Here is a 27,657-nt window from a genome sequence, read left to right as displayed (position 1 = left end):
TGTGCTGTGACTTTAGCTTTCTGGCTTTCGCTTTGAGTTAACTAAGATAGCACTGTGTGTTATCCTCAAATTGCTAACCATTGGTGACAAATAAAGCTACATTTTTTATATGATTTTTTATTTTTATTTTTTTATGTGGACAGACATTTCCCAGTCTGACCTCCCAGCTGACAATTCTGGTGTTTCTAGGTGTTTGCCTTCCTACATGTCTTACAGTCCTTAAACTCAGATTTCCTGTCTTTATCTTTTGCTTCCTGATGGTGCAGGACAGGTTGGCCTAAATACTGTCAAAACCAATGAGTGCACAAAAAATTCACAGCTCTGGGATGGGCTGACATTTGCCTTGGGTTAACATAAACAAAATTCTGATGCAGAGCTTTATCACTTTGTATATGAAAAAATAACATCCTGATAAATTAAATGTAGTTCCAACTCAAAATAACCAAACAGCCCATGGAAACAAATATCTACGAAATCTGTGAGTCTTAATTTTCCATTCATCCACACATAAAGTGTGGATGAGTTGACAGAAGAAGACAAAGTTACCAAAGACCTCATTAATGACCAACTAACATAAAAAAATGCACAAATGTTTAGCATAAGTGTTTCTGTCAGCGGCAATTTCCCTGCTTTGAAAATAAAACAACATTATGCCTGTTACAGTAATGATCAGAATTTTTTTCACGTCACTGCAGGATTGCACATATGTGCTGAAATGAGAACAGTATGCTTAGATGCCGGAAAATCAATGACTCATATTCGCCTTTCTTACTGGTTTGCAGCATGATTAAGGGAAAAGTGGGAATAACACTGTCTAATCTTACTGAGGAGGATCATACCAGCAAGAATATAAACAGAGCATCATTTTTAGCATTCGGCTCCAAAAATCTGCTTCTCTCTTTGCTCCACTACAAAAATAAGTACTGGAACTTATGTCTTCTTTTGAAAAGGAAAATAATTTGATATTCTGAAACATTTCTCAGTAAATAAGAACTATTAAAAGGGAGCTGCAGTGAGAGCAAAATCTTTACTTTCCTGAAATACACACATCTAATACATCAAATAGACATCCTATCAATAGATTATGGTCTTTATAACTATTCAAATAAGGCTAGTTTACAACAAAATTAAAATTTTGTGTAATTGTATTGTTGGTTGCGTGAGGATATTCCCTAAAAATTTGTGGAATTTTCTTACAAATAATGGATGTTTCTGTACTTCAACCATCAGTTTCAGCCTTTCCTTCACAAAATATGTTTTTAATCAGCAACACTGGAGGAATCATGGCAACAGATTACATTAAGCTGCTGCTCACCCTTATTATGTCTTCTGCTGTCAACTCAAACAAAAAAAAAAAAACATTTTGCATTTGAACTGCACCTTGAAAAGTTTCCTCTGGCAGCCCAGCAATCGGCCTGCAACATTTGGAGGTGTGAATATTTCTCCCCAGCTGGGTGCCTTATTCCAAGAGGGAGCCTTAGCGCTACTCATCTGAATGAGCAATGTGTCTGATACTGGCATGGTGTTTCTTTGTACAATGCATGCCAGTTATATTACCAAGAGCATTACAATGAATTGCCTCAAGCAGGGCAGAGTGCTTTTCTGGACACTACAAGTGAAAGTTGGTTTACAAGCGTGTTTCAAGTGATTTCTAAAGTTAAAAAGTGATGATAAATCATTGAAAGAGCCAAAAGCTTCACAGAACTTGCACTGAAATGTAGTCTTAATTCATAATTTAAAGCAAATCTGACCCCAAAAATAAGATATTTTTATTGACTTTTTTATTGCTCAGTTGCTCTAAAAGAGATCATTTTGACCTTAAACAAATCCACACATCAATGTTCAAAATATGGTAGCTAGAAAATGATTTTAATTGCTGCTTTGTGCATAACTAAACAGATTGTTAGGATAAGTAGAATGCAACCACAGGCTTCTTTGAGGTGTGGCTTAAGTGCGATATTATCCCTCACCTTTTATTCGCTCTCAAAGAATCCTGGTTTATCCGCTCAGACGCAACCACAATATGTTAAACTACTTTCCTCATCCATATGGAAAGGTTTAGGAGAGCAGCACTTCATCAGCAGATAGAGAGGAAGATATGAGGTAATAAAACAGAACAGCGACCTCTGTAAAACAAATGGGAACACCTTTGAAAAAGGATTATGAAACTGGAAGCTGAAAAGGAGATCTGATTGTGAGATGAGTGGATAGAAAATGTAAGCAAATGAAAAAAAAATACCAAAGATTCAGCAATTTTATAATGTGAATCACTGGTCAAACATAAAACAAAGCAGGTGTAACTTACAAAGCTTAACAATAACAATACAGCTTGGTTGCATCACAGAAAGCTATGAGGAAAAGGAATTACTCTTGCCTCTTTTCCAGGTAATGTAATTGCTGCATTAGTGATCTTCCACCCTCATTAAGCATGGATCAAACAGCAGTGTAGAAAGCAGCAGCATGGAACGGGAGTGTGAAACAGACAGGATTAGCGGATAAGAGAGATATTTTCCCACAGTCGGCACAGTACGTGTTTTAAGACTCCCACTTGGTTTATTATAGACTGAAGACACTAGCATGTTGAAGTTTAACCTCTCCAATGAATTATAATTAGCTAATTCATTTTTGGCCAGTGTCCCAGTGTTTGTGTTGACACCATGACAAATTTAAACGTTTGGGTCTTTTTATTTATATTTTATATTATTTTGTTTTCTTTCACCACATGTTATTACCTAAACAATGTTAACTTTTAAATAAGATAGTGTGAAGAACAAAAAATTCAAAATTACTCTTTAAGATTTCTCAAACATTCTTCCAAAGTTCCAGAGAGTCGAACATAGCTTATGTAAATTTTGCTTTGCACATTTGAAAACTCTTCATAGGCAACTATGGGAATTCATGATACAGCTAGTTTGGCTGAAAATTATTATTACCTTTGAAATAATTACTTTTAGGTAATCCATTCATTTGTCCAGGGCTTTTCTTCTGAGTGGAAGTAACACCAAGATAGACCAGCAAGAATCCTGACTTATCCTGCAGAGAATGTCTGTAAGGAGACTTTAAGACTGGAGTGTCAGCAAAGGAGCATTATCACCTCAAGGTGCAGAGATCATAAAAATAAAAAATAAAAAAAATAAATTATTGTCAGAATGCATTTTAATTTGATATATGTATTTAACTGTAAATAAATTTGCCAGGTGCAAAAATAATGTTAACCCTAATGTTGTATGAGGTTTTACTTACAACCTTACTTGATCAATGAATAACTAAATATCACATAAGTAAGGAAGTTAAAATTCCTAATGCAAATTTACAATACCATTAATACAGAAAGCTGGCATATTTAAGTATGAAGGGGGAAAAACTAATCCTTACTATTGATTATTCTTGAACAAAATTCTAGGACTAATTGCAATTAAATATTTCTGTTGATTGACAGCAATGAAATATTAATATTTCATCCTGGTGAAATATAGATATACCATGGTGTCGTCTGCCTAAGCTGAAATACTGCTGTAACAAGAACAGTTAATGTGTAATTAGTACAAAGGAAAAACATTAAGCAAAGGCAGTGTCTGTGTTTGGTTGACGAGGAAATTTTTTCAAGGTATCTGATTGTTAGGTGCAGGATTAGGTCATTTCCATTTAAAGTGTTGAATATAGAATTAGCAGGGTTTCAGCAACATGGCAGAAATACTCTGGTAACAAATATGGTTAATGTGTAACCAGATCTTTGGAAAAACATATAATCTCCATAATGCATGTGTTGTATTGTTTCATTGATTTGTTTTCTTACTCAGTATGTTTTTATTCTGTTAAAATGTTAAACAAGCTGGGTGTCAGCATAACAGATACTGTGGTAAGATTAGTCCTAATGTGTAAATAGTTTAAAGGACAATAACTGGTATGGTAACTGGTATCTGTGTTTGTGCATTTATTTGTTTTGTGTTTATTTAGTTTGCAAATCTTTTTATTTTATTATTTTCATTTTGGTGAAATTGGGAATTAGTGTGGCGTAATCAGCACAACATAAATACTATTCTCATAAGTAAGCATTGGAAAAACATCTGGTTCATTGTCTTTTTTAAACTAATTTAATAATTCATTCTGTTAACTGTTAATTATTTTGTCTCTTTTGAAATAAAAATACTGTGGCAAAAATAACATTTTATCTGAATTGGTGCCTGGAAAAATATCTAGTCCAGGCAGTCTATATGTTCATTTATCTACTTATCCATTTAATGTATTATTTTTGCCTACTGATTACTAACTCTGGGGAGAAATGAAGTGGATTGTCATCAAGAAAATTTTTTTACATTCATTTGTAGAAGTAATATTTTTGTTGAGACATCAGTTTAGAAATTACATGCAAATTGTTGCATTTTCAATTTCAAGATTTATAATTGATTATATTTTGTCATAGCGCCAATCAAATTAAATTTTGCTAATTAAACGTGTCTTTTATAAATTTGCAAAATTATTTCCTCTTCACCAAAATGAAAACAATGTTCTCTCATTGGTCATTTTCAGTGATTTGAACATGTTTGTTCTACAAAAATAAAAATATAAACATGGCATTTACTTGAACACACATTAGCATTCATCCCTTTTGATAACTTGTCAAACGCCTAACGGAATGACTTGTCAAAATTTGAATTAGTTTCCTATGAAAGAAGAGGCTCTGATACAACACAAATGATTATATATTATTCTCCTGACAGTGCTCAGAGACAGATATGAAGAAGAAATATAGTGTAGGAATGATTGTGGGAAAATCTTCAATATCAAAACATCACTTTTTCCTCCTCTAAAATGTCACTATGAGCTATGAGAAGTACTTCAAATGCTTCTGTGCAACACTTTAAAAAGCCAGGTGTCATGTGCTGATCTGATTCTGTGGTGCAGTTAGTGGATCACTAGGCTTTGAAAATTGTCAGCAGGAGTGTCAGAGAAAGTTGTTGGAGTCAAAAGGGTAAACAGGAAAATAACAAAAAGGAAAAAAAAAGAGGGAATTTCAGAACTGGCACTGAAAGGGAAGGCTTCAATCAAGCAGACAACGTGGGCTCATCAAAGAATTAGACTCAACACCAACTAGGATTCCTCAGCCTGTTTTTAACAGGCATCATGTTTCTTCTTCTAAGTACAAAAATTTCAGATAAAGAAAATGTAAATGTTTTATTATTATTATTATTTAAAGTAATTATTGGAAATATCCATATAAAATATATATGTTTAGATGTACATTTAAGAGATAAATGTTTGTATTTTATCATTTTCATTGTGCTCCGCTTCTTCTCTTGCTTTTTTTTTTTTTTTTTTTTAAAGAAGAAACCTAGTAAGGAGCCGGAGTCAGAAGCTAGAGAGTGAACGATAAAGAGCCACTCTCTAGTCAAGCACCTATGAGAGGCTTTAAAAATAAGGGAAAAATCCAAACTATAAATTCCTTCTTGTATCTCTTGCATTTAAAGAGCCACAAATCAACTTCCCTAGACCCATCAATATTTAACAAAATGAAAAGGCAGGAAAATGAAGAGAGAGAAGAGTGCATATGTTATTATGTAGTGTTGCCAGATTACAAAATGCATCAGGGAAAAAAAGCGCCAGGAGGCATAAAATGATATTCTGACACATAAAAGAGGTGACATCAAACATGAAATCAGGTGAAGTCCACTGTGCACCTCAGGAGTGCAGCTACAGTGGAGCAGATAAAAGGAAAATCAAAATGAAATGACAGGGGGGGAAAGTCTGCTCTGATTGAAGTGACACAAGGAAATGAGGATTCCACTATCTTCTGATATTTCACTAAAAAGGTTGCCAAACACCGAGGCAAGTGGACCTGAGAGAGCAAGGACAATAATATGAAGAGGTTGCTATGTACTGTGGCACAAAAAACCAGATTGAAAATAATGGTAAAAGTGACAGAGGAGGAATGAGAAACTCCTACTCAAGAATGAATGAACATAAGCTGCTACGTATCTAACGGAAAGCGGAAGCAATGCTGCGAGGTGGGCAGAGTGCTGCAAGCGCTGCCGTGTTCTGTCCAGTGATTTATGTCTGCGCTAAGGCAACAAAATGTAGAAACAAGATCAGAGCACATTCTGAGATGAACTCAGGACTTGGTGGACTGCTGATGGATAGCTCCTGTCTTACCATTCCACCATTTTGTAAGGTGAGAGGGAAGGACAGATAAGGAACGACAAGGTGTATTTTCCAGAGTATCTGCAAAAGACTATACAATAAAAAGGACAGCTGAGATGAGTTAAGATGTTTTTTTTTTTATGAGCTGATTTCACTTACTGTTGTTTAATACTATATTTTGCATAACATAAGACCTAAATGTAAATCCTGGAAGTAATAACTCCTTTAAGATCTAATAAGTCTGTTTGGAAACTTTACTTCAGGGGTTAGCAATTCTGCTGCATGTTTTCTATTTTTGTCTGTTCTATCTGAGATAAATTATTAGGTCCCTGTAGAATAAAGTGATAGTGTGAAGTGATGTGAAACAGTTGTTTGGAGCAGGAAGACATTTAAGACAAGCTGAACAACAGCCCCTTAAGACCAGAGTTGTCCATGTCTATCCTTGGGATTTGATAAGAGCTGATTAAAAGGCGACCCAAACCACAGCAGACAACATCCACATGGTGCACAGCCAAGTCTTTGAATGCAAAAATAAAAGAGTGAACTTTAGAGGATGATGCAAAGTAGGTGGTCATAAGGAAAAAACGTTTGTATTTTGAATAATTTTGTGATCCTCCATTATAGGTAATACAGTGCCTTCCAAAAGTATAGCCAAATTCAGAGTTTATTAGTCTTGAATCTTTCTGTATATTTTGAATGAATTGACTATATATCTCTGTATATAAATTGGTGTTTTTTAAAAAGTGCCTTGAGATTACATTTCATTGAATTAATGTTATATATGACAAATGGTGGCACAGAATTTTCCTTAGGGGTGTTGAGGGTAAAAGGGAACTGAACCCATTTTCCGAACAAACCTTTCAGAATTTTATTAGTGAAGAATTTCACTTTACAACTACATGCTACTTTTTGGTGGTTTGTCACATTAAATAAAAAAATGTTGTGAAGTGGTTGTACCATAATCAACTGAGAAAAGGCCTTGATTAATGCCTCCACCTACAAAATATTTCATATAATAATAATTACGTTTCCCACCAGATTTGATGACAATTTTAAATGATTAATATCAAAGACCCTTACATCCCAAACTCTAAACTAGAGCATATTTGCAAAGTTATAGTATAGGATATCCACACTACTTTTTCAATCAATTATTTTTTTCTCTAACAATCGAAACGTTTTACTTCACAGTGATGTTCACAGTTGAAAGACAGACTGAAGCTGCTTGTCTGTGTATGACTGACTCTATGTTGCTTTGATAGATGTACATATAGTGAAAAGTTGTAGAGATTCAGTTAAAGATGTCATATTTTACAACTTTTAAAAGCAAAGAGCTGATTTTAGAAAGCAAGTCAGCAACTTCTTTTGTAAAGTTTGTCCACACTGAATGAAATAGAACAGCAAACTAAAGCCTAAATTTATACTAAGGCTAAAAACATAGACACATGCATGCGATTGACCTAAAAGGTTTACTGTGATCATATTATATAATGCAATTAATTGCATAACATATTACATCCTCTCTCCTGCAGAGAGCACCCTGATTCACAACAATGCATCAAACAGTCTTTGGTCAACAACGCAAAGTCGCAAATGCGAGTGAAAAGATGAGCAAGTTGAGTCAAACTGGTATGCTCAGCACCAAATATAGCTTGATAAATCTCCTTGATAGAACTGTGGATAAAATCAAGGTGTTATGTACACATTGCCACAATAAATTCTGTTTTCACCAAAGCGCAAAGTGTTTAAAAGAACATCTTTGAGCAAAACGCATTTTTGCTGACACTAGCAAAGACGCTAATTCAGGACGGTTTTACAACAGCAAGCCACACTTGTCAGACAACGCTGACAGAGTGAAACTGTAGAAACTTCAACAAAAACTATTGTAAAAAGAATACATAAAGTGTACAACATGAATGAGGCAGCTAAATCACAACAGCTAGCAGACACTACATTTACTGCCTTTACCAGATACCCCTGGACATCTGTGGGTAGTCACAATTACTGCATGGTTACAACAAATAGATGAGAAATGAAACTCCACTCTCCTGCAGAGAGCACCCTCTTGAACTCCGTTCAAGATGAAAACGTAGTGATTCATCTTGATTAATCAGTCCTATAATGTGATTAATTTGATATGTTTTAATCAGTTGACAGCACTGGTTTATGTATCATATATAAAACAAGTTACAGTTGAAAATAACCATTTATAAATTAACCTAGAACTTTAGTAAATTCCCCTGCATAAATAGTATCATGTTTTCAAGACTGCAGCTATTTGTGACATAGCTGCAGAAACATTTGAGTATAGTTTTCCAAACCTAATTAACCTAATTTTCTATCAGTACTTTTAGGTTGGACACAGTTCCTTTGGGAATAAATGGCAGAAGAAACCTCACAACATAGGTGGTAAATGAGAAAAAGGCACAATAATCACAATTCTAATGTGATTAGTGAAATAGCGAATAAAAAAAAAAAATGTAACCTGGAAAATCAGAGGTATGTTTTTCTTGGAATAAGAGGTTAACCTTATCATTATACTGCAGGTCAAGTACACAAGAGGAGGGTAAGTGAAAGCAAGCGGAGAAATGTGTTATTCCAGCATTGATGCGGTGTGTAAATACTTTTTTTGAAGAAAATCACTTGCCTGTGTGTAAAACATTTCAAAGGAGTCACACTCCTTTAAGGACTATCAAAGGCTGTTTATGTCTGTGTGCAACAAATACTTTTATCCCCTACCTCCATGAATGTGAATTTAAGTGTCAACGGCCAGCAAAAGTATTCATTTCAGTTTATGCTTGACTAATCAATTAGGCAAGTGAGCAAACAAGCAAGTAACCACGGCCATGGTATAAAAGGGAAGAAAGGAAAGCTGAAAGGCAATGCTGTTGGGGGACTGCAAAGCTTTTCAACAACTATCTTGAGTCATAGCTGTGTCGAGAAAAAGTGTGAACTCATTTGCTCTGAGGAAGCTCAGTTTAGTGGAAAAAAAGAGTACTACTGTCATTCACATCCAGCATGTAGGTGCCGTCCTTAAGCTTTAATGTTGACAAAAAATGATTCAATAAAAATACTGAAAAAAGTAAACCAACACAAAGAAAAAGCTTGGGAAATAAATGAGCAAAACAAAAATTCAAATAGCACAAACCATAGAACATATAGTGTGACAATGACTTTCATTTTGTCTGTATTTCTATGCTATTGTGTGGCATAGCAAACAATGCATGTGAAAAGAGATCGGGTTTAGGTGAAACACCCATCAGAAAACATGAAGTACTACATTACAAGCAAAAGAATGGCTTGTGCCATCTTTTTATTCGATTAATTTGAGCGTAGTGTTCGTAGTGTGTCATACCTCGCATTCTCGGGAGCCTGAGATGGTGTAGGTGCATGGTCCAGTTCCATTGACAAGCACATCCATGGCCTCAGAATTGTTGGGCTTGTAGTCCACATAGTACTCCTGCAGAGGGGAGCTAAGGGTGCGCTCCGTCTCTCGGGGTTTCTTGCGACGCTTGCGAGCCGCGGCAGAGTGCTCCTGGAGCTGCTTCACGCTGTTAGGGTAGCGCTTCCAGGACACATAAATTACCAAGAGGATCATTGCAACGGACAGAAACAAGGCAACACTTCCGGCCACAATCTTATGGAAAGAGACAGGCTCTAAGTCTTGCTCTGGAGGAAGTGCAACAGGTGGGGTAACTGCCAATGAAGTAGGACCCCAAAGAGATCCCTCAGATCTCTTTCCCGAGCTAGTTGTCAAAGCCAGCACAGATGGATTATATTCTGTCTGAACAGGGATCCTGGATGGGTTTGGAGTAATATTCACTGTGAGAACTGGCCCTTGGTTGGATTGGCAAACCCCAAATGCTTCAATTGCATCCATCACTTTCTCTCCTTGAGCTTTCTTGGGAGAGGCACAAATCATTGTGGTCTCTTTTGCCCCTCTAAAATTTCTCAGCCAAGCCACAAGAGGACAGATGGCAGGGCTACAGTCCCAAACATTTCCTGCTAAACTAATCATGGTCAGTGAGATCCAAGCATCAACAACCTCCTGAGAAACGTTTGTCAGCTTATTTGAGTCCAGGTTGAGAGTCTGCAGGTTTGGTAAGCATTGGTAGACTGCGGGATCTACTTCTGTCAGTTCATTCCCTGACAGATCCAGTTTTTGGACAGAGGCCCAGGTCCAAGTCAGGCCCTGGCTCATTGATCGAATGCGATTCCACTGCAGGTAAAGAGCCCGCAAATTGTAGAGTCGAGGAAAATGGGAAAAATTGATCTTGGAGAACTGATTGTGCTCCAAATGTAACTCAGTGAGTTTGACAAGTCCAGAAAGTGCATTTCGAGTGATACTCCGGAGGCGATTGTAACCAAGATCAAGGAACTCAAGATTTCTGCAATCTTGAAAAAGACGCATCGGGAGAGTTTTTAGTGAATTAGATCGCATGTGAAGACTAAGAAGTTTACGTAACCCTTGGAATTGCCCAAGTTGCAAGGCTTGCAGTTTATTGTATGACAAGTCCAAATTCCGCAAATTAGGGACAGGATGAAATGTTGTATTATGGAGTGATGTAATCTTGTTCGAACTTAGAATCAGTTCTTTAAGCCTGCGGACCCCCTGGAATGCCATTGCATCCACAGAGGCAATGTAATTATGGTCCAAGTAGAGCCAAATAAGATGGTTGAGGCCAACAAACTGTCCTGCGCGAAGACTGGAGAGGCTGTTGTACCGCAGCGACAGGCCCTCACAGCCTCCTGAAAGGTTCTTGGGGACATCACGAAAGGCGCTTGACTCACAGTAGACAATTTTTCCATCACAGCGACAACTCTTAGGGCAGTGGCGATCACTTAGAGATGGATTTGCTGCTAGCCACACCTGCATCAGGAGTTGGAACAATAGCCAGCGACGCTGCAGAGCAGAGCCTAAAAATAAAAGAATGAAGGGAAAAAAGGAAGGTTAGAAAGTAAGATAATGTTTACTTTCCAATTATCTTTTAGATTATAATATAAGTATTTCATTGAACAAATACTTTTTAAGTCAAATGCTTATACTTGACTGCAAGTACTTGTCCCTGTGACCTCATTGATCTCCAAAAGACAAAGGCAATAAAACAAAATAAATTCTTACTGACATTGAGATGAGATAAGTTGTCTTGATCATCTTGGCAAAAACATTTCAATTCAATCAAAGAATCTTTTCCTACAGATTTGGACTGTTACTACACGTTCTTCAAAAAAGCATACAAAGGCTAAAATGTAACATCAACAAAGAAATTAAATTTTTGAAAGTGTACTAAATCACTAATAACTGGGGAAGAAATTCAACCCAGAAAAGGAGTAAGAAGAAAAAACTTTTATGGCATAACAAGTCCCTGAATAGCAGGAAGCCCATTCTTTCAGCTCAAAAGCAAAACCAGCTAAATGTGACTCCATGTGCAGGCAGAGCTAATATGCCCCTTAGACAGTCCTATAAATATTACCAGAGTAGAAGATGTGTAAAGATCCAGAACACATACAATGTACCAGATGCGGTAAGCATTAAAGTGAGGTGGAAATACCAAGGGAGCCGGCCGAGAACAACAGGGCTAAAACCCACATCATCATAAGACATAAAAGCAAAAATAGCAACATTTACATTTTATTAAATTTAATAAATTGGCTAGTTGATGCAAGCAGCACAGATAGAGAACATGTTGAAAAAAAAGACATTAAATGAGACTTGCTCTCTCAAACTAAGTGACCAAACAAGATGAAGACTGCCACTGCAAGTCACCAAAAAGACCTACAACCGCTAAAGATAGAAGGTGAAATGACAAGATAAAAGCACACTAATTGTCTAACCATATTTAAATATAAACTGAAAGGTTTTATGGTCTGAAACTAAATGTAAACTTATTTTTTAACAGATTAAACCAAATACTGCACATCACCACAAACAATACCACAAAGCAGGCTCTAGAAAGCTTGAAAAAGATGTAAGAGAAGGTAAATTGAATGACCTTCTCTGTTTCAATCTCCCAATTGAAACAGCATTGTTAAATAATTGAAACCTAAATGCAGCTTTTTAATTTAAATATAGTTGAAAAACTTCAATAACATGTTGCAGTGTATAGTAATCTTCATTGTCATTACTGTAAACAGTTGGATCTCGTAAACAGCATACCAGGATAAAGGAAGTGGTGATTTTAATCGCCACCTTCTGAAACTACCTAAACAACATAGTTGTACCTAAACTCCTAATTTATCACATGCCTGAAATAAAATATTTCAACTTAGCTTCATCAAAATGCCAGAGCATAACCTCAGACTTTTTTTCTTAGGAGTCTCGAGAATGCAAAAAACAAGACAACACACACACGCACACACGCCTGCTGAACTTCATGCCCACACTAATCCACAAAACTGCCTTTCAGGTAGTTGTTTGATTCTGCAGAGAGGTGTTGTGAAATTCCATTCCTCTGGGGATATAGTGATGATTTTGGACCAGAGAAAAGCAAAAAGTAATGATTCAGACTGAATCTGTTCTGCTTTGGTTTGGTTAAACATGAAATGACTGGAGTCTAAATTGAAACGCCTCCAGGACTGTAGACACAACTATCACTCCTTTCATGCTGATTTTTTTCTGCGCTGAGTAAAATCTCACTCTCCATGACTGATCTGCTTCTGCAATTGGCACTGTGATTGCTTTTGGAAAGTGTAACTCCAAATATGGATGAAGATATGACTCTGGAAACGTTATGCTGCATTGATTGTCGGGCTATATTTACTACAGAAGAGACAAAACAGTGGATGCCATGGAATTTGGTGAAAGGTGTTCACAGGAACAGAAGCTCAGAAGACTTTTTCAAAAACAGATTGTATACTCCTGATTTTAGTCCAATAAAGCATATAAAACTACTCAGAAAAATCTGAGCATTTTCACATGGTTAGTAAATATAAACATACCCAAAACAGGTCACAGAACTTAGTATAGTAATGCAACATATCTCCGATTTGTGTATTCAACATGTACTTTAACAAAAGTCCCTGTCTTTTTTTGATTCTGTGTTGAACACTGATCCCTGATGTCTGCTTTAATGGTTGTTCATGTAAGCTGGTGTACAGGTGTTCCTTTAGTAAGAACAGCTACATTTTACTCGCTGGTTGCTGCACCTGCAGATCCCAAAGAAGGCTTTAGGATTCATGGTTTGATAAAACACCATCAAGTGCACTTTTCTTAGAAATTCTGCAATTTAACAAAACTGTAGGAATAATGAACACGAGCCGCTTGTGAAGATACACTGGGCATGACAAATTTGGAGCCTGAAATTCAAGTGTGTGAATTACATTTATTACACTACTGCAGCGACAGAGAAACTGATGAAGAAACCAGAAAATATGGACCGAGGGTGTTCATCATTTTTAAGCTTAGTTGTAGGATTAATTCTAAGATTAATTAAATATTTAGGACTTTAAAGATAAATCCAGCAGACTTGGAGTTAGAAAGAGCATGAAACTGGAATGCAAATTTTAGTTTTCATAAGGGTTGAAGCTTGGAGAAGGGGAAGTCGTAATCCCATAAAATCAAGACACAGTAGCTGGCATACATATATTTTCTTTTTCATTTAATTACCAAACTTTAGTGGATTTGGTAGGATTTTATGTTTTGGAAAAAAACAAAGTAGCATATTTAAAATGTAATTAAGAAAAATACTTTTTTTTCAATTATTTTGACTTTTGCTCTGTGAAGGTTTCAGACTTTTGCTAAAGAAAATTAGCAAACAAACAGCATCTTGCAGAATGAAGAACACACCAGACATGGCAAAATGATTTGAGGATGATACAGTTGATATCACATTGCTTGAAAAAAAACAAAAACAAAACAAAACATATAGCTGTGGTCTGCACTTGTGAAGTAAATTAATTTGGTAAATTTTGGAGGCTAGTATGGAAATAATTAAGGATTATTTAATAACTTTGCTATGAATAGAAATGCATAGCAAAGTTTGAATTCATGCTTTGTGCTGGTTTATTAAATTAATATATGTCTATCATGTAAAATGTCAATAAAATCCATTGAGGTTTGTGGTATTAAAGTGACAAAATGTGAAAATAATTCAACAGGGTTTAAAGTTTTTGGTAAAAAGTCAAAATAATGATTTCTGGTATAAAGATCACAAAAAAGGGTATTTAACTTCCTTCAACAAACTTATTTTTTATTAGCTTGGAATCAGTTGTTTCCACTTAAAATCCCCCCATTCATCTCACCCTTTTGCGCAGCAACTAATGATCTATCATTAAGATACATTGATTTCCCCTGAAATAGATAGTATGAGAGAATGCTCACCTCAGTCTGCTTCTCAAGGCAATATCATCAAGTGCGAAATTTATTGCCATGATTAGACTGAGATAAGATTAATACATGGAGATAGAAGTGCTCCATCTTCTAATGAGATTAAAATATGATGACAGCTACTACTGTGAGTCCAAATTGAACGTGCCATATTTTTAGTATGTTACACTGATAACAAACTTCACTTTGAAACATGGAAATCTCCAGACTTTGGGGAATACCTCTATTGCAGTCAAAGGCATAACTTTGATTCTGTGGAATCTCAATAATCTTCTGGGGATTTTGTCAGATGTAAGTGCCTGACATAGTGTGGCTGAGAGGCATCATACAACATATGGAGTCTAACATAGCCATTTAGTTCACTGCCAAGCATCTGCCAATCCCATATGGGGATTGTATGTGTATTTGTCTGTGTCTTGCAGTGTGATTGAAAGAGAAACACTTAGTGTTTGTTTTCAGAAGATTCTTTCATCATCCCTTACAGATGGAGGGAACTGTGGAGCCGCAAAGATAATTTGTGCTGGCTATTGATTATACCAACAGCTCCATCCATCATATTTCTTCAGTCTAGGTCCAACAATTGTGCTCCTTTAACATACACACTGTAGAGATTGAAAGATGAGGATCACAAGATTTGTGAGAGTAGTCGATTTATTTTTGTCTAACGTGTATAAAGCATATCAAAATCTAAGAGGAGACAAGGTAAGAAAAGTGATGTAGACAAATGGCGGCACATAATCTCCCATGTCCATTTAAAATACTTAGAACCAAACGCATGTTCAAGAGTGGACTAAAATATGTGGGCAGTTTCCACTAAACATGAATGTGAACTTTCACTCAGTCTTGGATCCCACGAGGACGCACAAGACTTGTACTCTGCATTCTTCCCATTTGCAAAGTATGGCTGCTTTATTAGAAGTGACTCCTGGATCACCTACAAATGGAGGCTGGCTCACAAAACACCCCTTTGCCTCTGACTGACATGGCATGCAGCTTAATGAGACATCTATGAGCTAAGGCCTCTGTAGGCCATCTTCTTCCCCATTCCTTCCTCTAATCTTATTCACAAAGCAGCACAAGTCACCCTCCTAGGTGTCACTCAAAGGGTTTGTGTCTCTATTACCTCCCAGCTGAGGTCCTTTTCATCGTTACTATTTTTTTTTTGCTCCTTCATTTGAAAGAATTTTTTTTCTTTCGTCTAGCACACATTAAATTCTGCATGCCCTTGAACCCTGCAGCCATCAGGATGTTTTTGTAACTCAAAACCTATTTTTGAGCATGGATTAAAAAAAATGTCTTCTTTATTCCTTTGCAACTTTTGTTTATTCCCATCTGAAGTCATTATCTACAGTAACTGGCAAAACCTTTGTTGCATTTTGCCCCCAATTCAATGTATTGTACATTGAGCTAGAACGACATTTGTGAAGTGGAAAGAAAATTACTGACAGTTTTTGAAGTTTTTTACAAATGAAAAGTCAATGTCAGGTGCATTTGTATTCAAACCAGTTTGATTTAATTTGATTGTGGGAAATGAAGGACAGTGGACACTGCGTGGATAATTGGCACGGTTCACAGAAAACACACAGCAAGTGTGAGTGTGGATGCAGTTTCAAGTTTAGCCATTGGAGCTCCTGCTTGCAGGGAATGACAATCACATAGTTGACAAGAGAAATACAGTCAGATGCGACCAAAATTTATCGGGAGTATTTATGCATTTTCCATGTGTATAATGCCATTTTATACCACAATCAAGTAAACTACTTTCAGTTATTAAAATTATGCATATGTCAAAAATAACTTTAAAAAAATGTTATACTTTGAAATTGGCCTCTGTCTAACAGTTCTTCTCCATGATGATCATTCTTAGGAGATTAAGAAGTAGTTCATATGATGAGCGCAGCACATGCACAGTTCCACTAGGTGTTGGCTAATTGCTGCTGTCACTAGTCTAGTGGAGCTGTGTAGGGAAGGTGCAGTGGAAGGGTACTTTGTCAAAGCTCGACTGGAGAGTGCAGTTCCTAGGAGGAGCTTTGGCTAAATACCTGTGTGAACAAGCCTTTAATCACCCCTCAAGGGCTACCATAGGAAACATCAGAATTTGCAAAAGACTTGAGACTGGGTTGACGATTCAAAAGCCTCAATATGAAATCAGAACTATAATGGGATAGCTTTCATCAAAACATATTCGAGTGGTAGAATATTCAATTAAAAGTTAAGACCTATATAAATTCAAACATATTCTGTGCAAAGACTTGAAAAAGTGCATTAATGGAGGCTCTCCATCTGACTGAGCTTGACTAATAGTTTGAAAGGAGAATGTACAAAGTTTCAAATATCTAACTTGCAGATGCAATCTCAGTAAGTCATGGTAGTTTTCCAAAGCACACCAGACATTTCAGATTTATTTTGTTTATTTAAGAAATCTATAAAGCTCTACATTGACCTATCACATAAAATCCCCTCGGAATATATTGTTTACTTAATAAATATACACAACTTGGTATTGGTCTATCACATAAAATCCCACTGGAATATATTTGTTGTTTACTTAATAATGTACACAATTTCGTATTAGTCCATCACATAAAATCCCACTGGAATATATTGCAGTTCTATACTGCAATATCAATTCAGGAGTTATTAATATTTTTTGAATGTGCTGTATGGTTTCCCTTCTTTCTTTTGCTAAAATCCAACTTTTATCCAACCATGCATCCATTTTCTTACACCCTTGTCCCTAGTGGGGTCGGGAGGTGCTGGTGCCTATCTCCAGCTAACGTTCCGAGCGAGAGGTGGGGTAACCCCTGGACAGGTCGCCAGTCTGTCACAGATCCATCTTTTATGTTAAATATTTTTAGAATTATATGCTTCAATGCTTATTTTTTAACCACTTTACGTTCTACAGTTATTTCTTGTAATCCAATGCTTTCTGGGCATGGATAATAAAAGCTTAAGTTTGTCTAAAGGCATGTGCGCTGTGCTTTGTTATACAGCAGACAGCCCTGCTGTCCTCAGCAGCAGAAGATGGCTATTTCTGCCTCTCAACCCTAACACATAGAAAGAGTAAGTGCACTTTACTGCTGACCTAAAATAAAACCAAATGCAGCTTAATAACTTGGCAAATGGACTCACTAACTGGTGCACTTTGAGCGCACATGAGTGGCTCATTGCTATTTGCTGCCTGTCATTGACAAAACTGCTACCAGATTCAGTCTTGACTCCATAGAGGCTGGACAGCAGCCTAAAACATAAGGACGAATGTCCCCAAATCAGCCTAAGCCAACTCATTAGTCTCCAATTATCTGTGGGATCATACCAAAGCCAGCCAAGCCAGAACCAATGAAACAAAAGCTTGAAAATACTGTGTCATTTTGTTGCTTCCTTCTGCTTCCTAGTCCTGTTAGGTGGAACTACACAAGAAGGATTATGATCATGATTGTACAGAAATATGCTCAGGTCGTATTGCTGCCAAAGTTTGTCTGATAATAGCACTGTAATATAGAACAATTAATGTCAGCTCCAGTGACTCTGAACACCAATATTGGTAACTATAACACAGCACACTGTCGTTTAACAATGATAGGAAATAAATAAAGAAGAAGACATTACTTCTTCTTTTTTTAACACAGGAATTAAAATATATTCAGGAACATCTATGAATTAGGATGTTATTGAGCTGGATTTACAAACACAGTGCAATCAAAAAGCTGTCTTCCAATTACCAGAATTTTGTAACTATAATAATTTCGATCTCAATCTGATATTCAGAGCCTAAATTAGAGAAGCCTTTATCATTTCTATGTGGTTGCCTAGCTACTAACATGCTTTTACAGTTCAGTTCAAACTTGTTTCGATGAGAAGGGCCAGAGAGACTCTGTCATGACTTTCCACCAAGCAGGATGATATCCATCCTTCTGAATAACACATGAAATCCTGATTAATTTTAGTTATTACACCTTTCTCAGTTCCCTCACTTTTGGCTCACAGGTACCACTGATGCACACACTCTGGCCCAGTAAGTAGCGGGAATGCACCTACATTTAGTTTGACACCCATGAAGCATGTGCAGAGGATATGTTGATTATTGCAATCACAACCAATTTAAGCCAACAAAATTCCCTCATTGCCAAACATGCTGCTGTGTGCAGGGATGTTGGAGCTTATTTTAGCAACAGCATCCCTTATCAAGAATCACAGCAAAATGATGCAAGTCTACATTGGAGCTGATTGTTTAAGTATCTATTTATTGCTCTATTTGTTAGAATTATCCAGCTCATGCATGATGACACAATAAGTTTTAGAGACTGGGACACTCCCAGTTTTCACTGATTCAATATGCAAATAAGCAAGAGAAAATTGTGCAGGGTGATTAAATTGTTTCTTTCAGTTTTCCTGGTTGAGGCACCTCCTGGCAAAAGGATGCCCTGGGCAGAGAGCCAAATAGCACATATAGGAAGTTACCACTAAGTATACATAACTATTGGAAAAGAAGGTAACAGTTGAGATCTAAAATATAATATCAAAAAGGAAAACAGTTCATTTCTCCTTTGCTATTCACTAGAATCAACAAGGGCAGTGTCTGAAGAAACAGGATGAAAAAAGATTTAAAATCAACCATTCAGTGACCTTTTCGTAACACTAACTATGTTAGTGTTATGAAATTAGGTTGTGCATATAAAAATAAAAAGCTAATAATTGCCACTGATGTGGTTCATCTCAAACTTTCTGAAAAATAATCCAAAGTGCCTCAATATTGGGATACTTTTTGAACTTCCACACAGGCAGTTGATTTTTTTTTTTTCAAATGTAAACAGAGGGGAGAGATATTGCCCTCAAAGGGCTAGTTGATCTCGCTGTGCACCTGCTTCACCTGACATTTGTAGAGTGCTGCCTGTGTGATGCTAGAAGGCTAGCAGAAAGCCATCTGTTGATACTGTTGAAGTACTCTGTACATATAAACAGTGCAGAGTAGTCCGTTGTCACTGATTCTGTAACAGGAAACATATTGTGTTTAGATGCTGAGAGGTTGTGTGAAATGCCATTTGCATCTAAATTCATTTCTGAGCTCTGTACTCCCTCTCCACTTTAACATCCTCCTCCTGTGAGGCACATCTCTAATGACATGGTCCATGAAACATAAGTGCATAGCATGCTGTTAATGAAGAGGCTCACAATCAGCTATTCTGGCGGAAAAACGAAGACTAAAACACAGCGCAATCATCAAATACTTGTGAGCAAAATGCACAGCGTTGTGTTGCATTGACAGTTTGGATTTTGTAATCCTCAGTTTCACTCACTTCACATCAGATGTGCAGAAATTTCCTGTTTGCACTCACTAGTGGCTTGATCTGTTCAATAGCTTGTTGACACAAAGAGCTCTTCAGCCAATGACCAATGAAATCAATGTGTTTATGTATCGAAACATGGTGGAGACAACTTTCTGAAGAACAAACTGACCATCAAGAAATGGTCAGGCAGTCCCTATAGATAGTCTATTGAATTAAATTTACTATAATTTTCACACATAGCCACCTCTCTGGTTTACACAAAATGTTCTGATAAAGAGAAGATTACAAATCATTGGTGATGGGCTGTGGTCAGATATATCTTCTTGATGTCAGAGCTCAGGGGACACTGATTGGAGTTGATGAAAGAGCAACAAAAGATGAAATAAGCATTAAATACTAAAACGATGAGCAGAACACATCTCTGAACATACAACTTGTACAACCTTAAATCAAATGGGCCACAGGAGCAGAATATATGTCCCCTTTGTTAACTAACGACAGAAAACTGAGGCTCACCAAAACTGGAAAACAACAGATTGAGAAAAAAAAAACCTCTTAACCCAATGAGTGTTGATTTCAGCTGCACCATACAGCTGGTAGGAATGGACTTTGGTATAAACAACATGAAATCATGAATTTTCCCAGCCTTTCAGCACCAGCTCATCCTTTTTCTTCTGGGCACGCTTAAGCCTCTAACCGTCTTAGCGTCATTCAATGAAACTCCAAGGCCAACCTGCGTATTGGTTTCTGACCACAGTGTACCATCTTCTGATGGCAACTTCCATTCAGGAAAACAAAATATGTAGCAAAACTCAAATCACCTGACATCGATTTCTGGATGGGATGTGTTGAAGTGAAAAAATTGCATCTCTGACTTGCAGCAACTTCAATATTGGGACACATTTTCGAAGAATATCCATAACTCCTAGTTGAATAACAAAGAACTGCATGTATCTCGCCCGTTCCCCTTACACAAGCTTCCCTGGACCATCTAATTTGTTTCTTTATTTGTTTACACTAAACTGTCATTGGTCACGGTCATTGTTCCTGTGCTACTCATAAAATTCAAGCATGTGTGAAATAATTAAATTAAATAAAAAATGGTTACGTGGGTCCAAGATTTAATATCTTTCAATGGGAGGTTGCCTACACTAGCTTGGGCTTGAGCACAAGAGTTGATTTTACAATAGCAGGGGTTTAATTCAAAATAAACATTCATTTGTGTTTTCACTTCTGAACAGGTGGTAAATTAAAGAGATCAGAGATTTTATGGATTTTACCTTAGGTAATTAGTATTTAAACTGATTAAATTAGGCATAATTAGGAATAACTTCAACAGGAAGATGGCAACAAAGGTTTTCCAAAATAATTGTTAGAATATATGGTGTATTCTTCAACCTACGTTAGTGAGATACATAAAAAAAATGGCTATGTGTGATTCTCGGTTGGCCCAGTAGAACAAGAGTTAGAAAATAATATAAAACTGAATTAAAATACATGCAAGTCTTGATTATTTTAATGGCAATTTAAATCTGTAAATAACGCAACGACAATAAAAAATGATTTGAACTATACGGGAACAAAATGGTTTACATTCGGACATGGAATAGGAGCAAGAGAAAATGAAATTCCAAAGTGTGGGTACAAAATTGGTCTACGAAAAGATGAAAGGGTACAAATGTGTGAATGTATGGTTGATCTGTGTGTAGTAGATCCATGTGTAACTCTTTGATGGGCTGTTGACATGTCCACGGTGTGCTTCTTACCTTCTGATTGATAAGGCGGTGAATAACATGCGCACATAGAATTGGGATGGAGAAATGAGTGAAAGAAACATGTTCATAAAGCGTCACAACAACCTTAAACCTGGAAAAATTCAAACCTGGATATGAGCCTGAGGGCTCATATCCTCTTAAGCCTGGCCCTGTGCAGGAATTGCAGCTCCTATAGACTGTAGTGTACTGGTATGTACAGTTCATATTGATGTGGTGCAGTAACCTGCTGTGGATCAATAGATCATGCTGTTTTACAATTAATGGTACAAATCCCCCAATAAACTCAAGCAACTGGTGAGGTCTAGAATGAAAAAAATGAAATCATGCAGAAATATATGTTTAAAAAGTATTGATCAAAATGGGATTCTTTTTTATTATTATTTTTTTTTTTATCAGAAGCTCTCTGAGTGGGGATCAAGAGTGTGACACAGGGTGGCCTGTGGGTAAGGAATGTGTGCGCACGCGTGTAACAGAAGGAGCAAATGGTAAATACTAATTAGAAGTGAGAGTAAGAGTGGGTAGGTTAGATACAGTGGCATAATAGCCCGTTTCATTGCTACAGAGAGACAACCAAGCACACACACTTGGACGCATGCTTTATGCTCTTTATGCTAAATGCGAGTCTGCTGATAGCAGGTGCAGAACACGACGGGGTTTGCTGAATGAAAAATCAATCTGATAAAGCAAGTCCTGCACGACTGGTCCTCTCAGAGCCACGCAGCTTTGGTGTGAGGCAGGACAACAGGATCCGTGCGACGCTCCTACAAACAGGACAATAAATGATTATGCAGAGGCACGTTTTATAAAGTTGACTGGCTTCCAAAATGCGCCGCGCATTTGCATTCCAATCCATATCAATCAGTGCATCCGTGCACCCGAACTAGTCGGAGAAAAACAAGGGGGTGTTCTTTAATTAAAACAAGCAGGCGGATTTGCTTTGTGCATATTTTAGGGGCGGAATTTCTAATCGCATTATTTGAAAATGTGATTTAAAAAATAGTTTTCTACTAAAGCGAAGGACAAGCAATGGAGATCAGGAGGTTAAAAAAATCACATTGCAGCTCTGCGACTAACTGGCAACCAGAAGCTTTTCCAATCACTTAATTAAAAAATAAAAATAAAGATTCAGAACGGTGCGTCCGAAGTGACATTTTTGACGCAATCGTCCGGTTTTCATCAGCTTCTACTATGGAAAGAAGACACAATTTGATCTGCATTGTGATAAATGGAGGCAACCACCTCCGTTCAGCAAACAGATGAAAAGAGACAGGAAAAAAAAACTTACCCATATCCGCTTATCTGTTTTCGCTCCAGCCTACAGGTTTTAATGGCTCATTGTGCGCGACATCCGAGTCCGCATGATGCGCTCTCCACAGCACACGCAGGTACCGTCCTAATCCACCGGTCCGCTCTCTCCGCGCAGTCGCTGACTCCAAAGCGCACCTGCCCTTTTTCACTCTCCTGGACCTGCGATGCTTTATCCGGTTTAGCTCTGCACCTATTCCCGTCCCAGCGAACCGCAGAGAATGTCATTTACTTCCCGACTCCAGATTAAAGGCTTGCAAAATCCGGCTTCAGAACTCTCTATCCATGTTTCAGAAGCAAAGCGAAGAATCAGCTTCTTCTTTTCTTTCCTCTTCTTATTTAAAGTAACAGCCAGAACGCACCGCAGCTGGCGCAGAGGGTAACAATATCACATCCAAGTAAGTCATGTCAGTCTTACATGCACACGGAAATTCCGCGAAAATCCCGTCTGGAACTTCACCAAGCGTCGGCGTGATATAAAAAAGCAGGCGGTTAGTTCCCATAAATATTTCTGGTAAAAGACCTTGTTCGTCTGTGTTCTGCGCGGCACACCGAAAGAAAGTAAGCAGCAGGTTTATTCCCAAGTGAGTGTGAAGCGCTGTCAACGAGTCTCTCGGGAAAGTCATCCAAACATCCCCCCTTCTTTTCTTTTCTTTTTTTTTTTCCCTGCTCAACCGTTCCCTTCCCTCTCGCTACTGCTGGGTTTGAAATACAGCATGACGCCGCCGTTAATCACGTCTGCTTGTCAAAGCAACTTCGTCAGGCAGAAGCGGAATGCCCTCTTCTGGTCAGACCGCGATCAGGGAACGAGTCCGAAGGGTTCATCGCGCACTAAACGTCAGGGAGGGACGGTCACCCCCAGAAAGTGAATATATCATTTCCTAAGGAATAGCTCCGCAACTATTCAGCAGTAATTATATATATATATATACTGCTGTACTTATTCAAACTTTATATATAGTTTTTTTTTTTTTTTTGGTTTTATTTTTCCGGATAAGCTGATGCAACGTTTTATTTTATTTTATTTATTTATTTATTTTTCAAATACTTATGCCGCCCCCTGGTCGCGAAATGTCCTGGACATAGAGCCATATTCTCCATCTAACAGCTGTCATCTCATGTCATTTTGCATGATGGAGGTCCAGTGTATATCAGGGTATAGGTAAATATAAACCCCACACCAATATACTATTAATATTATCCACGCTGCAGAGTTGTGTTTTTTTTTTGTGACTTCCAATAACTATCTGTATTTTAGCTTGTAAGTTAACAAGAAGCTGTCAGACCGGAGAGAAAAAGGCAAAGACTGCACAGAACTGTCCGTGGTGCTGAAATGCTGCAATTTGGACGACTGATTTCATACAGACAAATCACCTTGTACCCCGAAAAAAGATGCGTACAATGTCTCACGAGAATTGTATTTATATTTTTTTCAAAAGTATAATCTTACAGTGCAAGTGTAAAAATCTTCAACCTCTAATATGAGTAAATACATGTACTGAGGAATAAAATTCACGTCTGGGATGTTAAAGAGCCAAATGAGCTGGTTTAGTATTGCCTTGTTAACTTCATCACGTGTTTTGGATTATTGTCTTGCTAAAACTTTGATCACAAACCACTTTAAGCAGGCAGAACACATCAGATATCATTTCAAATCTAATGGCATTTCTGAAAGGTCATAATGTCATGCATTCTAACAAGTCTTCTGGGATGTTTGAAAAAGAAGCAAAGCCAAAACATCAGAGATCTTTCACCATGCATGATGTGTAATTCTACTTGCCTTAGTGTCAGCCTTATTGTCAATTTATCAAATGATGTTGCTCCAGCCAAAGTTAGAGTCGAGTTTAGGAACCTCCTTTATGTTTGTTTGAGTGTTCAAGTTTTCTACCTGGCATACCTCCCAATCAGCTGTTGGACATGCACATAACATCCAATGATTGTAATAGAAACTTGTTGACCCCAAAAGGTCACTTTTTGTTAAAATTCTCAAACCGCACCTTTTGGTTATATTGTTTTTCATTATCTCACGGTCCTACAAGATAAACTTCAGTAATTGTTCATCTTTGTTTCACTGAGTTCAAGTTACAGCTAACCACAGATGCTATTTTCACTTTAAATAAGCAACAAAACATAGCCTCACTCATTAAGGGTATTTATTTTGGTTGTAATTAGGCATTTTTGTCACCTTAACTTAAAGTTTAGGTTAAAGTGAAGTAGTGGATTACTACTGTAAAGCTTCGGGAAAAACACTCATCTCTCTGAAGAAGTAAATAAATAATAATTTAAAAAAAAAAAAAAAAAAAAAAATTAAAGAATCGTTTGTTCCAAAATGTTCCATAATTAGGGAGGCAACAATAATTGTCCATCTGGCAAATTTGTGAATAACAATTAATTCTTAACTTGCATTTTTTTTTCTACTTGGCAATTTGTTAAAATTAACGGTTGCATTTGTAATAATAATAAGAAGAAGAAGAAATGAATTTTGCTTCTGCACTGTTTAATATTCTACAGAAACTTGCATTAGAAATGCAATGCCTCCCGCTGAGTCAGCTGATGCACTTTATAAAGGATGAAATAGGCAGTTGAATTTTTTATGTGCATTTCATCTGCCCTGGCTTACCAATTTGTGTTTTCCCTGTTTTTAAAATGAGTAACAAATGGAAAAATAAAATTATTAAACATGGAAATAAAACAAAGATGAATGGAAGAGTCACAACAAATGCAGATGCTTCCCCACAGGTTTGTTTCATGTTCCAATTAAAGAACTTTCTTATTAAGACTGTGAAAAACAATAAGACAACTATTCAAAGATGGTTCTGTTCTGGGGACACAGATGGGGAAGCTGTATTTGTGAAGGTCTGTTAGGCAGGGAATTTGAATGACAAAAAATAAGGGTAAACCAATATCAATGGCATGCAGCAAAAAGCACTGTTGCTCATTAAGTGTTTTTATATCTAAACACCATAATGCGACAGAAAAGAACTACTTTCACAACATATAACTCCTTTAACGATAAAGAATATAAAAGAAATGGTATTCCTGAAGAAATATTTGATCATGCTTGTTTACACCCTTCATGTCCTCATTATGTCTGAAACTCTTTAAATCCAGACACCCTACCTTCAACCTGAGCAACACTATATGAAACACAACACTCCAGATTGTAAAGCAGCTTGGGGTAAAGGTTAATGGATGCGACCTGCGAAAAGGAGACTTACAAATAGTGAAGCAGCTATGGAATCCCAGTGTTTTATTAACATCCTCCTCCACATTCATTGGTACTCTTAGTAAAGATCTGTAACAAAGAGCAAAAAGTAAAACAGCTTAAAATGAATTAGCACGTCATTCCAGTAGTGTAAAACAGAAAAAACTTAAAATAATCTAAATTATAATGTAAGTATTGATAGTGTTTAGTAGAGAAACAGAATATCTTTTGTAAGGAATTAAAAGTCAACACTGGCTAAATTAATTAAAGATTCCTTAAATTCAATACTGTTTATTTTTTTGGCAGCATAATTTAACACAAATAGTTAAATTCTTCAAAGTTGTTTTCTCATTTTAAAATAACTGATCTGTGCATATTATGTGCAAGTCAAGTACAGTGACTATTTTCCTATTCCTTGAGTTACAAACGTCAATGGAAAATTGTCTTACTTAAATGTCATGTGCTCTGTTCATTTCTAGCTTGAAGAGGTGCTTCAAGAGGCGTCTCTTCCAATTTGGTTTTATTGACCAGGTAAACACAACACTGAGGACTGATAAATAACTTTTGTTTAAATTATCCTGATCATGTAACAAAACTCACTGAATTAAACAACTGGCTTTAATACCACAGACTATCAATTGATGTCCCATCAGTGATTTAAGTGAAAGAATTGGACATGCACAGATTTTTGTTTTCTTTTTCTTAGTGTGAGACTATACTGCTTCAGGAGAATTTTGCATTTATAATCACGCTTTCGACACATCTTTATCTAAGATGCCAATATTATTTTGTGGGGTATACAAGATTCTTTTTCCTTCTTTCTCTTTTACATGCCTCAGAAATCATCAACTAAGCTGTCTCTGGATGTCTGTTTGATGATTCACGTTCTCATGAGAACCTGTGAAACTCGAGTTGAAAACTGCCTCAAGGCGCGTCGGGATCAAAGGGGATGAAAATAAACTCCAGGAAGAATCAGTGCTAATGTGAGCACAGGTGGGACTCAACACAACTGTCTCTCAGCCCAGGAGATTACTTGAGAATTACTTTCTCTTTGCAGAATGGTTTCTATATTATTAATATTACATAAAGCTCTATTGTCCCCAAAATATTTTATATTTAATTTATTTCTTTTTTTTCCAAACATTTATCTTGCTCTCATTTCTGCAACATGTCATATGTATTCAAGAAAGAACAGTACATTTTCAATATCTGTGTCATGCATCACACTCCTCAAATTATCATGTAAAGTAATTTATTCATGTTTCGGATCAGGAAGTTATGTTATACACACAGATTTATGACTCAACATAGTGTACAGCAAACGTTTCTAACTCTTAAGGGTTTCTTTTACATTTACAGACCAAATATCATACAATAAATTACAAACTTAGCCCACTAAGAGACATCAGCCGCATATTGTCAGCAGTGACATTGAAGCACACAAAGCCTCAAAGCTTATTCAACACTATGAAAGTTGCCAGGCAACAAGCACATATTTGATAAATCTTGCTCCTGAAATATCTTTCAGGATTCACAATGAAAGGGACCATTTATTTATTATTCATTGCATTGTTTCACGAAATTAAGAAATATGCTACACCTGAGCATGGTAAAACATCT

General features: G+C 36.8%; 1 protein-coding gene across 1 annotated transcript in view; it reads right to left on the bottom strand.

Annotated features, from left to right (window-relative positions):
* The window catches only part of LOC129366477 (leucine-rich repeat transmembrane neuronal protein 4), a 106,128-nt gene extending 82,473 nt beyond the window's left edge, over positions 1–23,655 (bottom strand). The window contains exons 1-2 of the mRNA XM_055040353.1: positions 22,813–23,655; positions 9,494–11,055 (exon numbers count right to left, since the gene is read on the bottom strand). Coding sequence (XP_054896328.1) covers positions 9,494–11,055; positions 22,813–22,816 — 1,566 coding nt within the window. The 5' untranslated portion in view covers positions 22,817–23,655. The remainder of the gene's footprint in view (positions 1–9,493; positions 11,056–22,812) is intronic.
* Positions 23,656–27,657: the final 4,002 nt, after the last annotated feature.

The sequence above is a fragment of the Poeciliopsis prolifica genome, unplaced genomic scaffold (genome assembly GCF_027474105.1).
Source record: "Poeciliopsis prolifica strain line A6 unplaced genomic scaffold, Auburn_PproV2 SCAFFOLD015, whole genome shotgun sequence".
Taxonomy (NCBI): Eukaryota; Metazoa; Chordata; class Actinopteri; order Cyprinodontiformes; family Poeciliidae; genus Poeciliopsis; species Poeciliopsis prolifica.
Note: the sequence above shows the minus strand (reverse complement) of the source record. Positions and strands in the feature narration are given on the sequence as shown.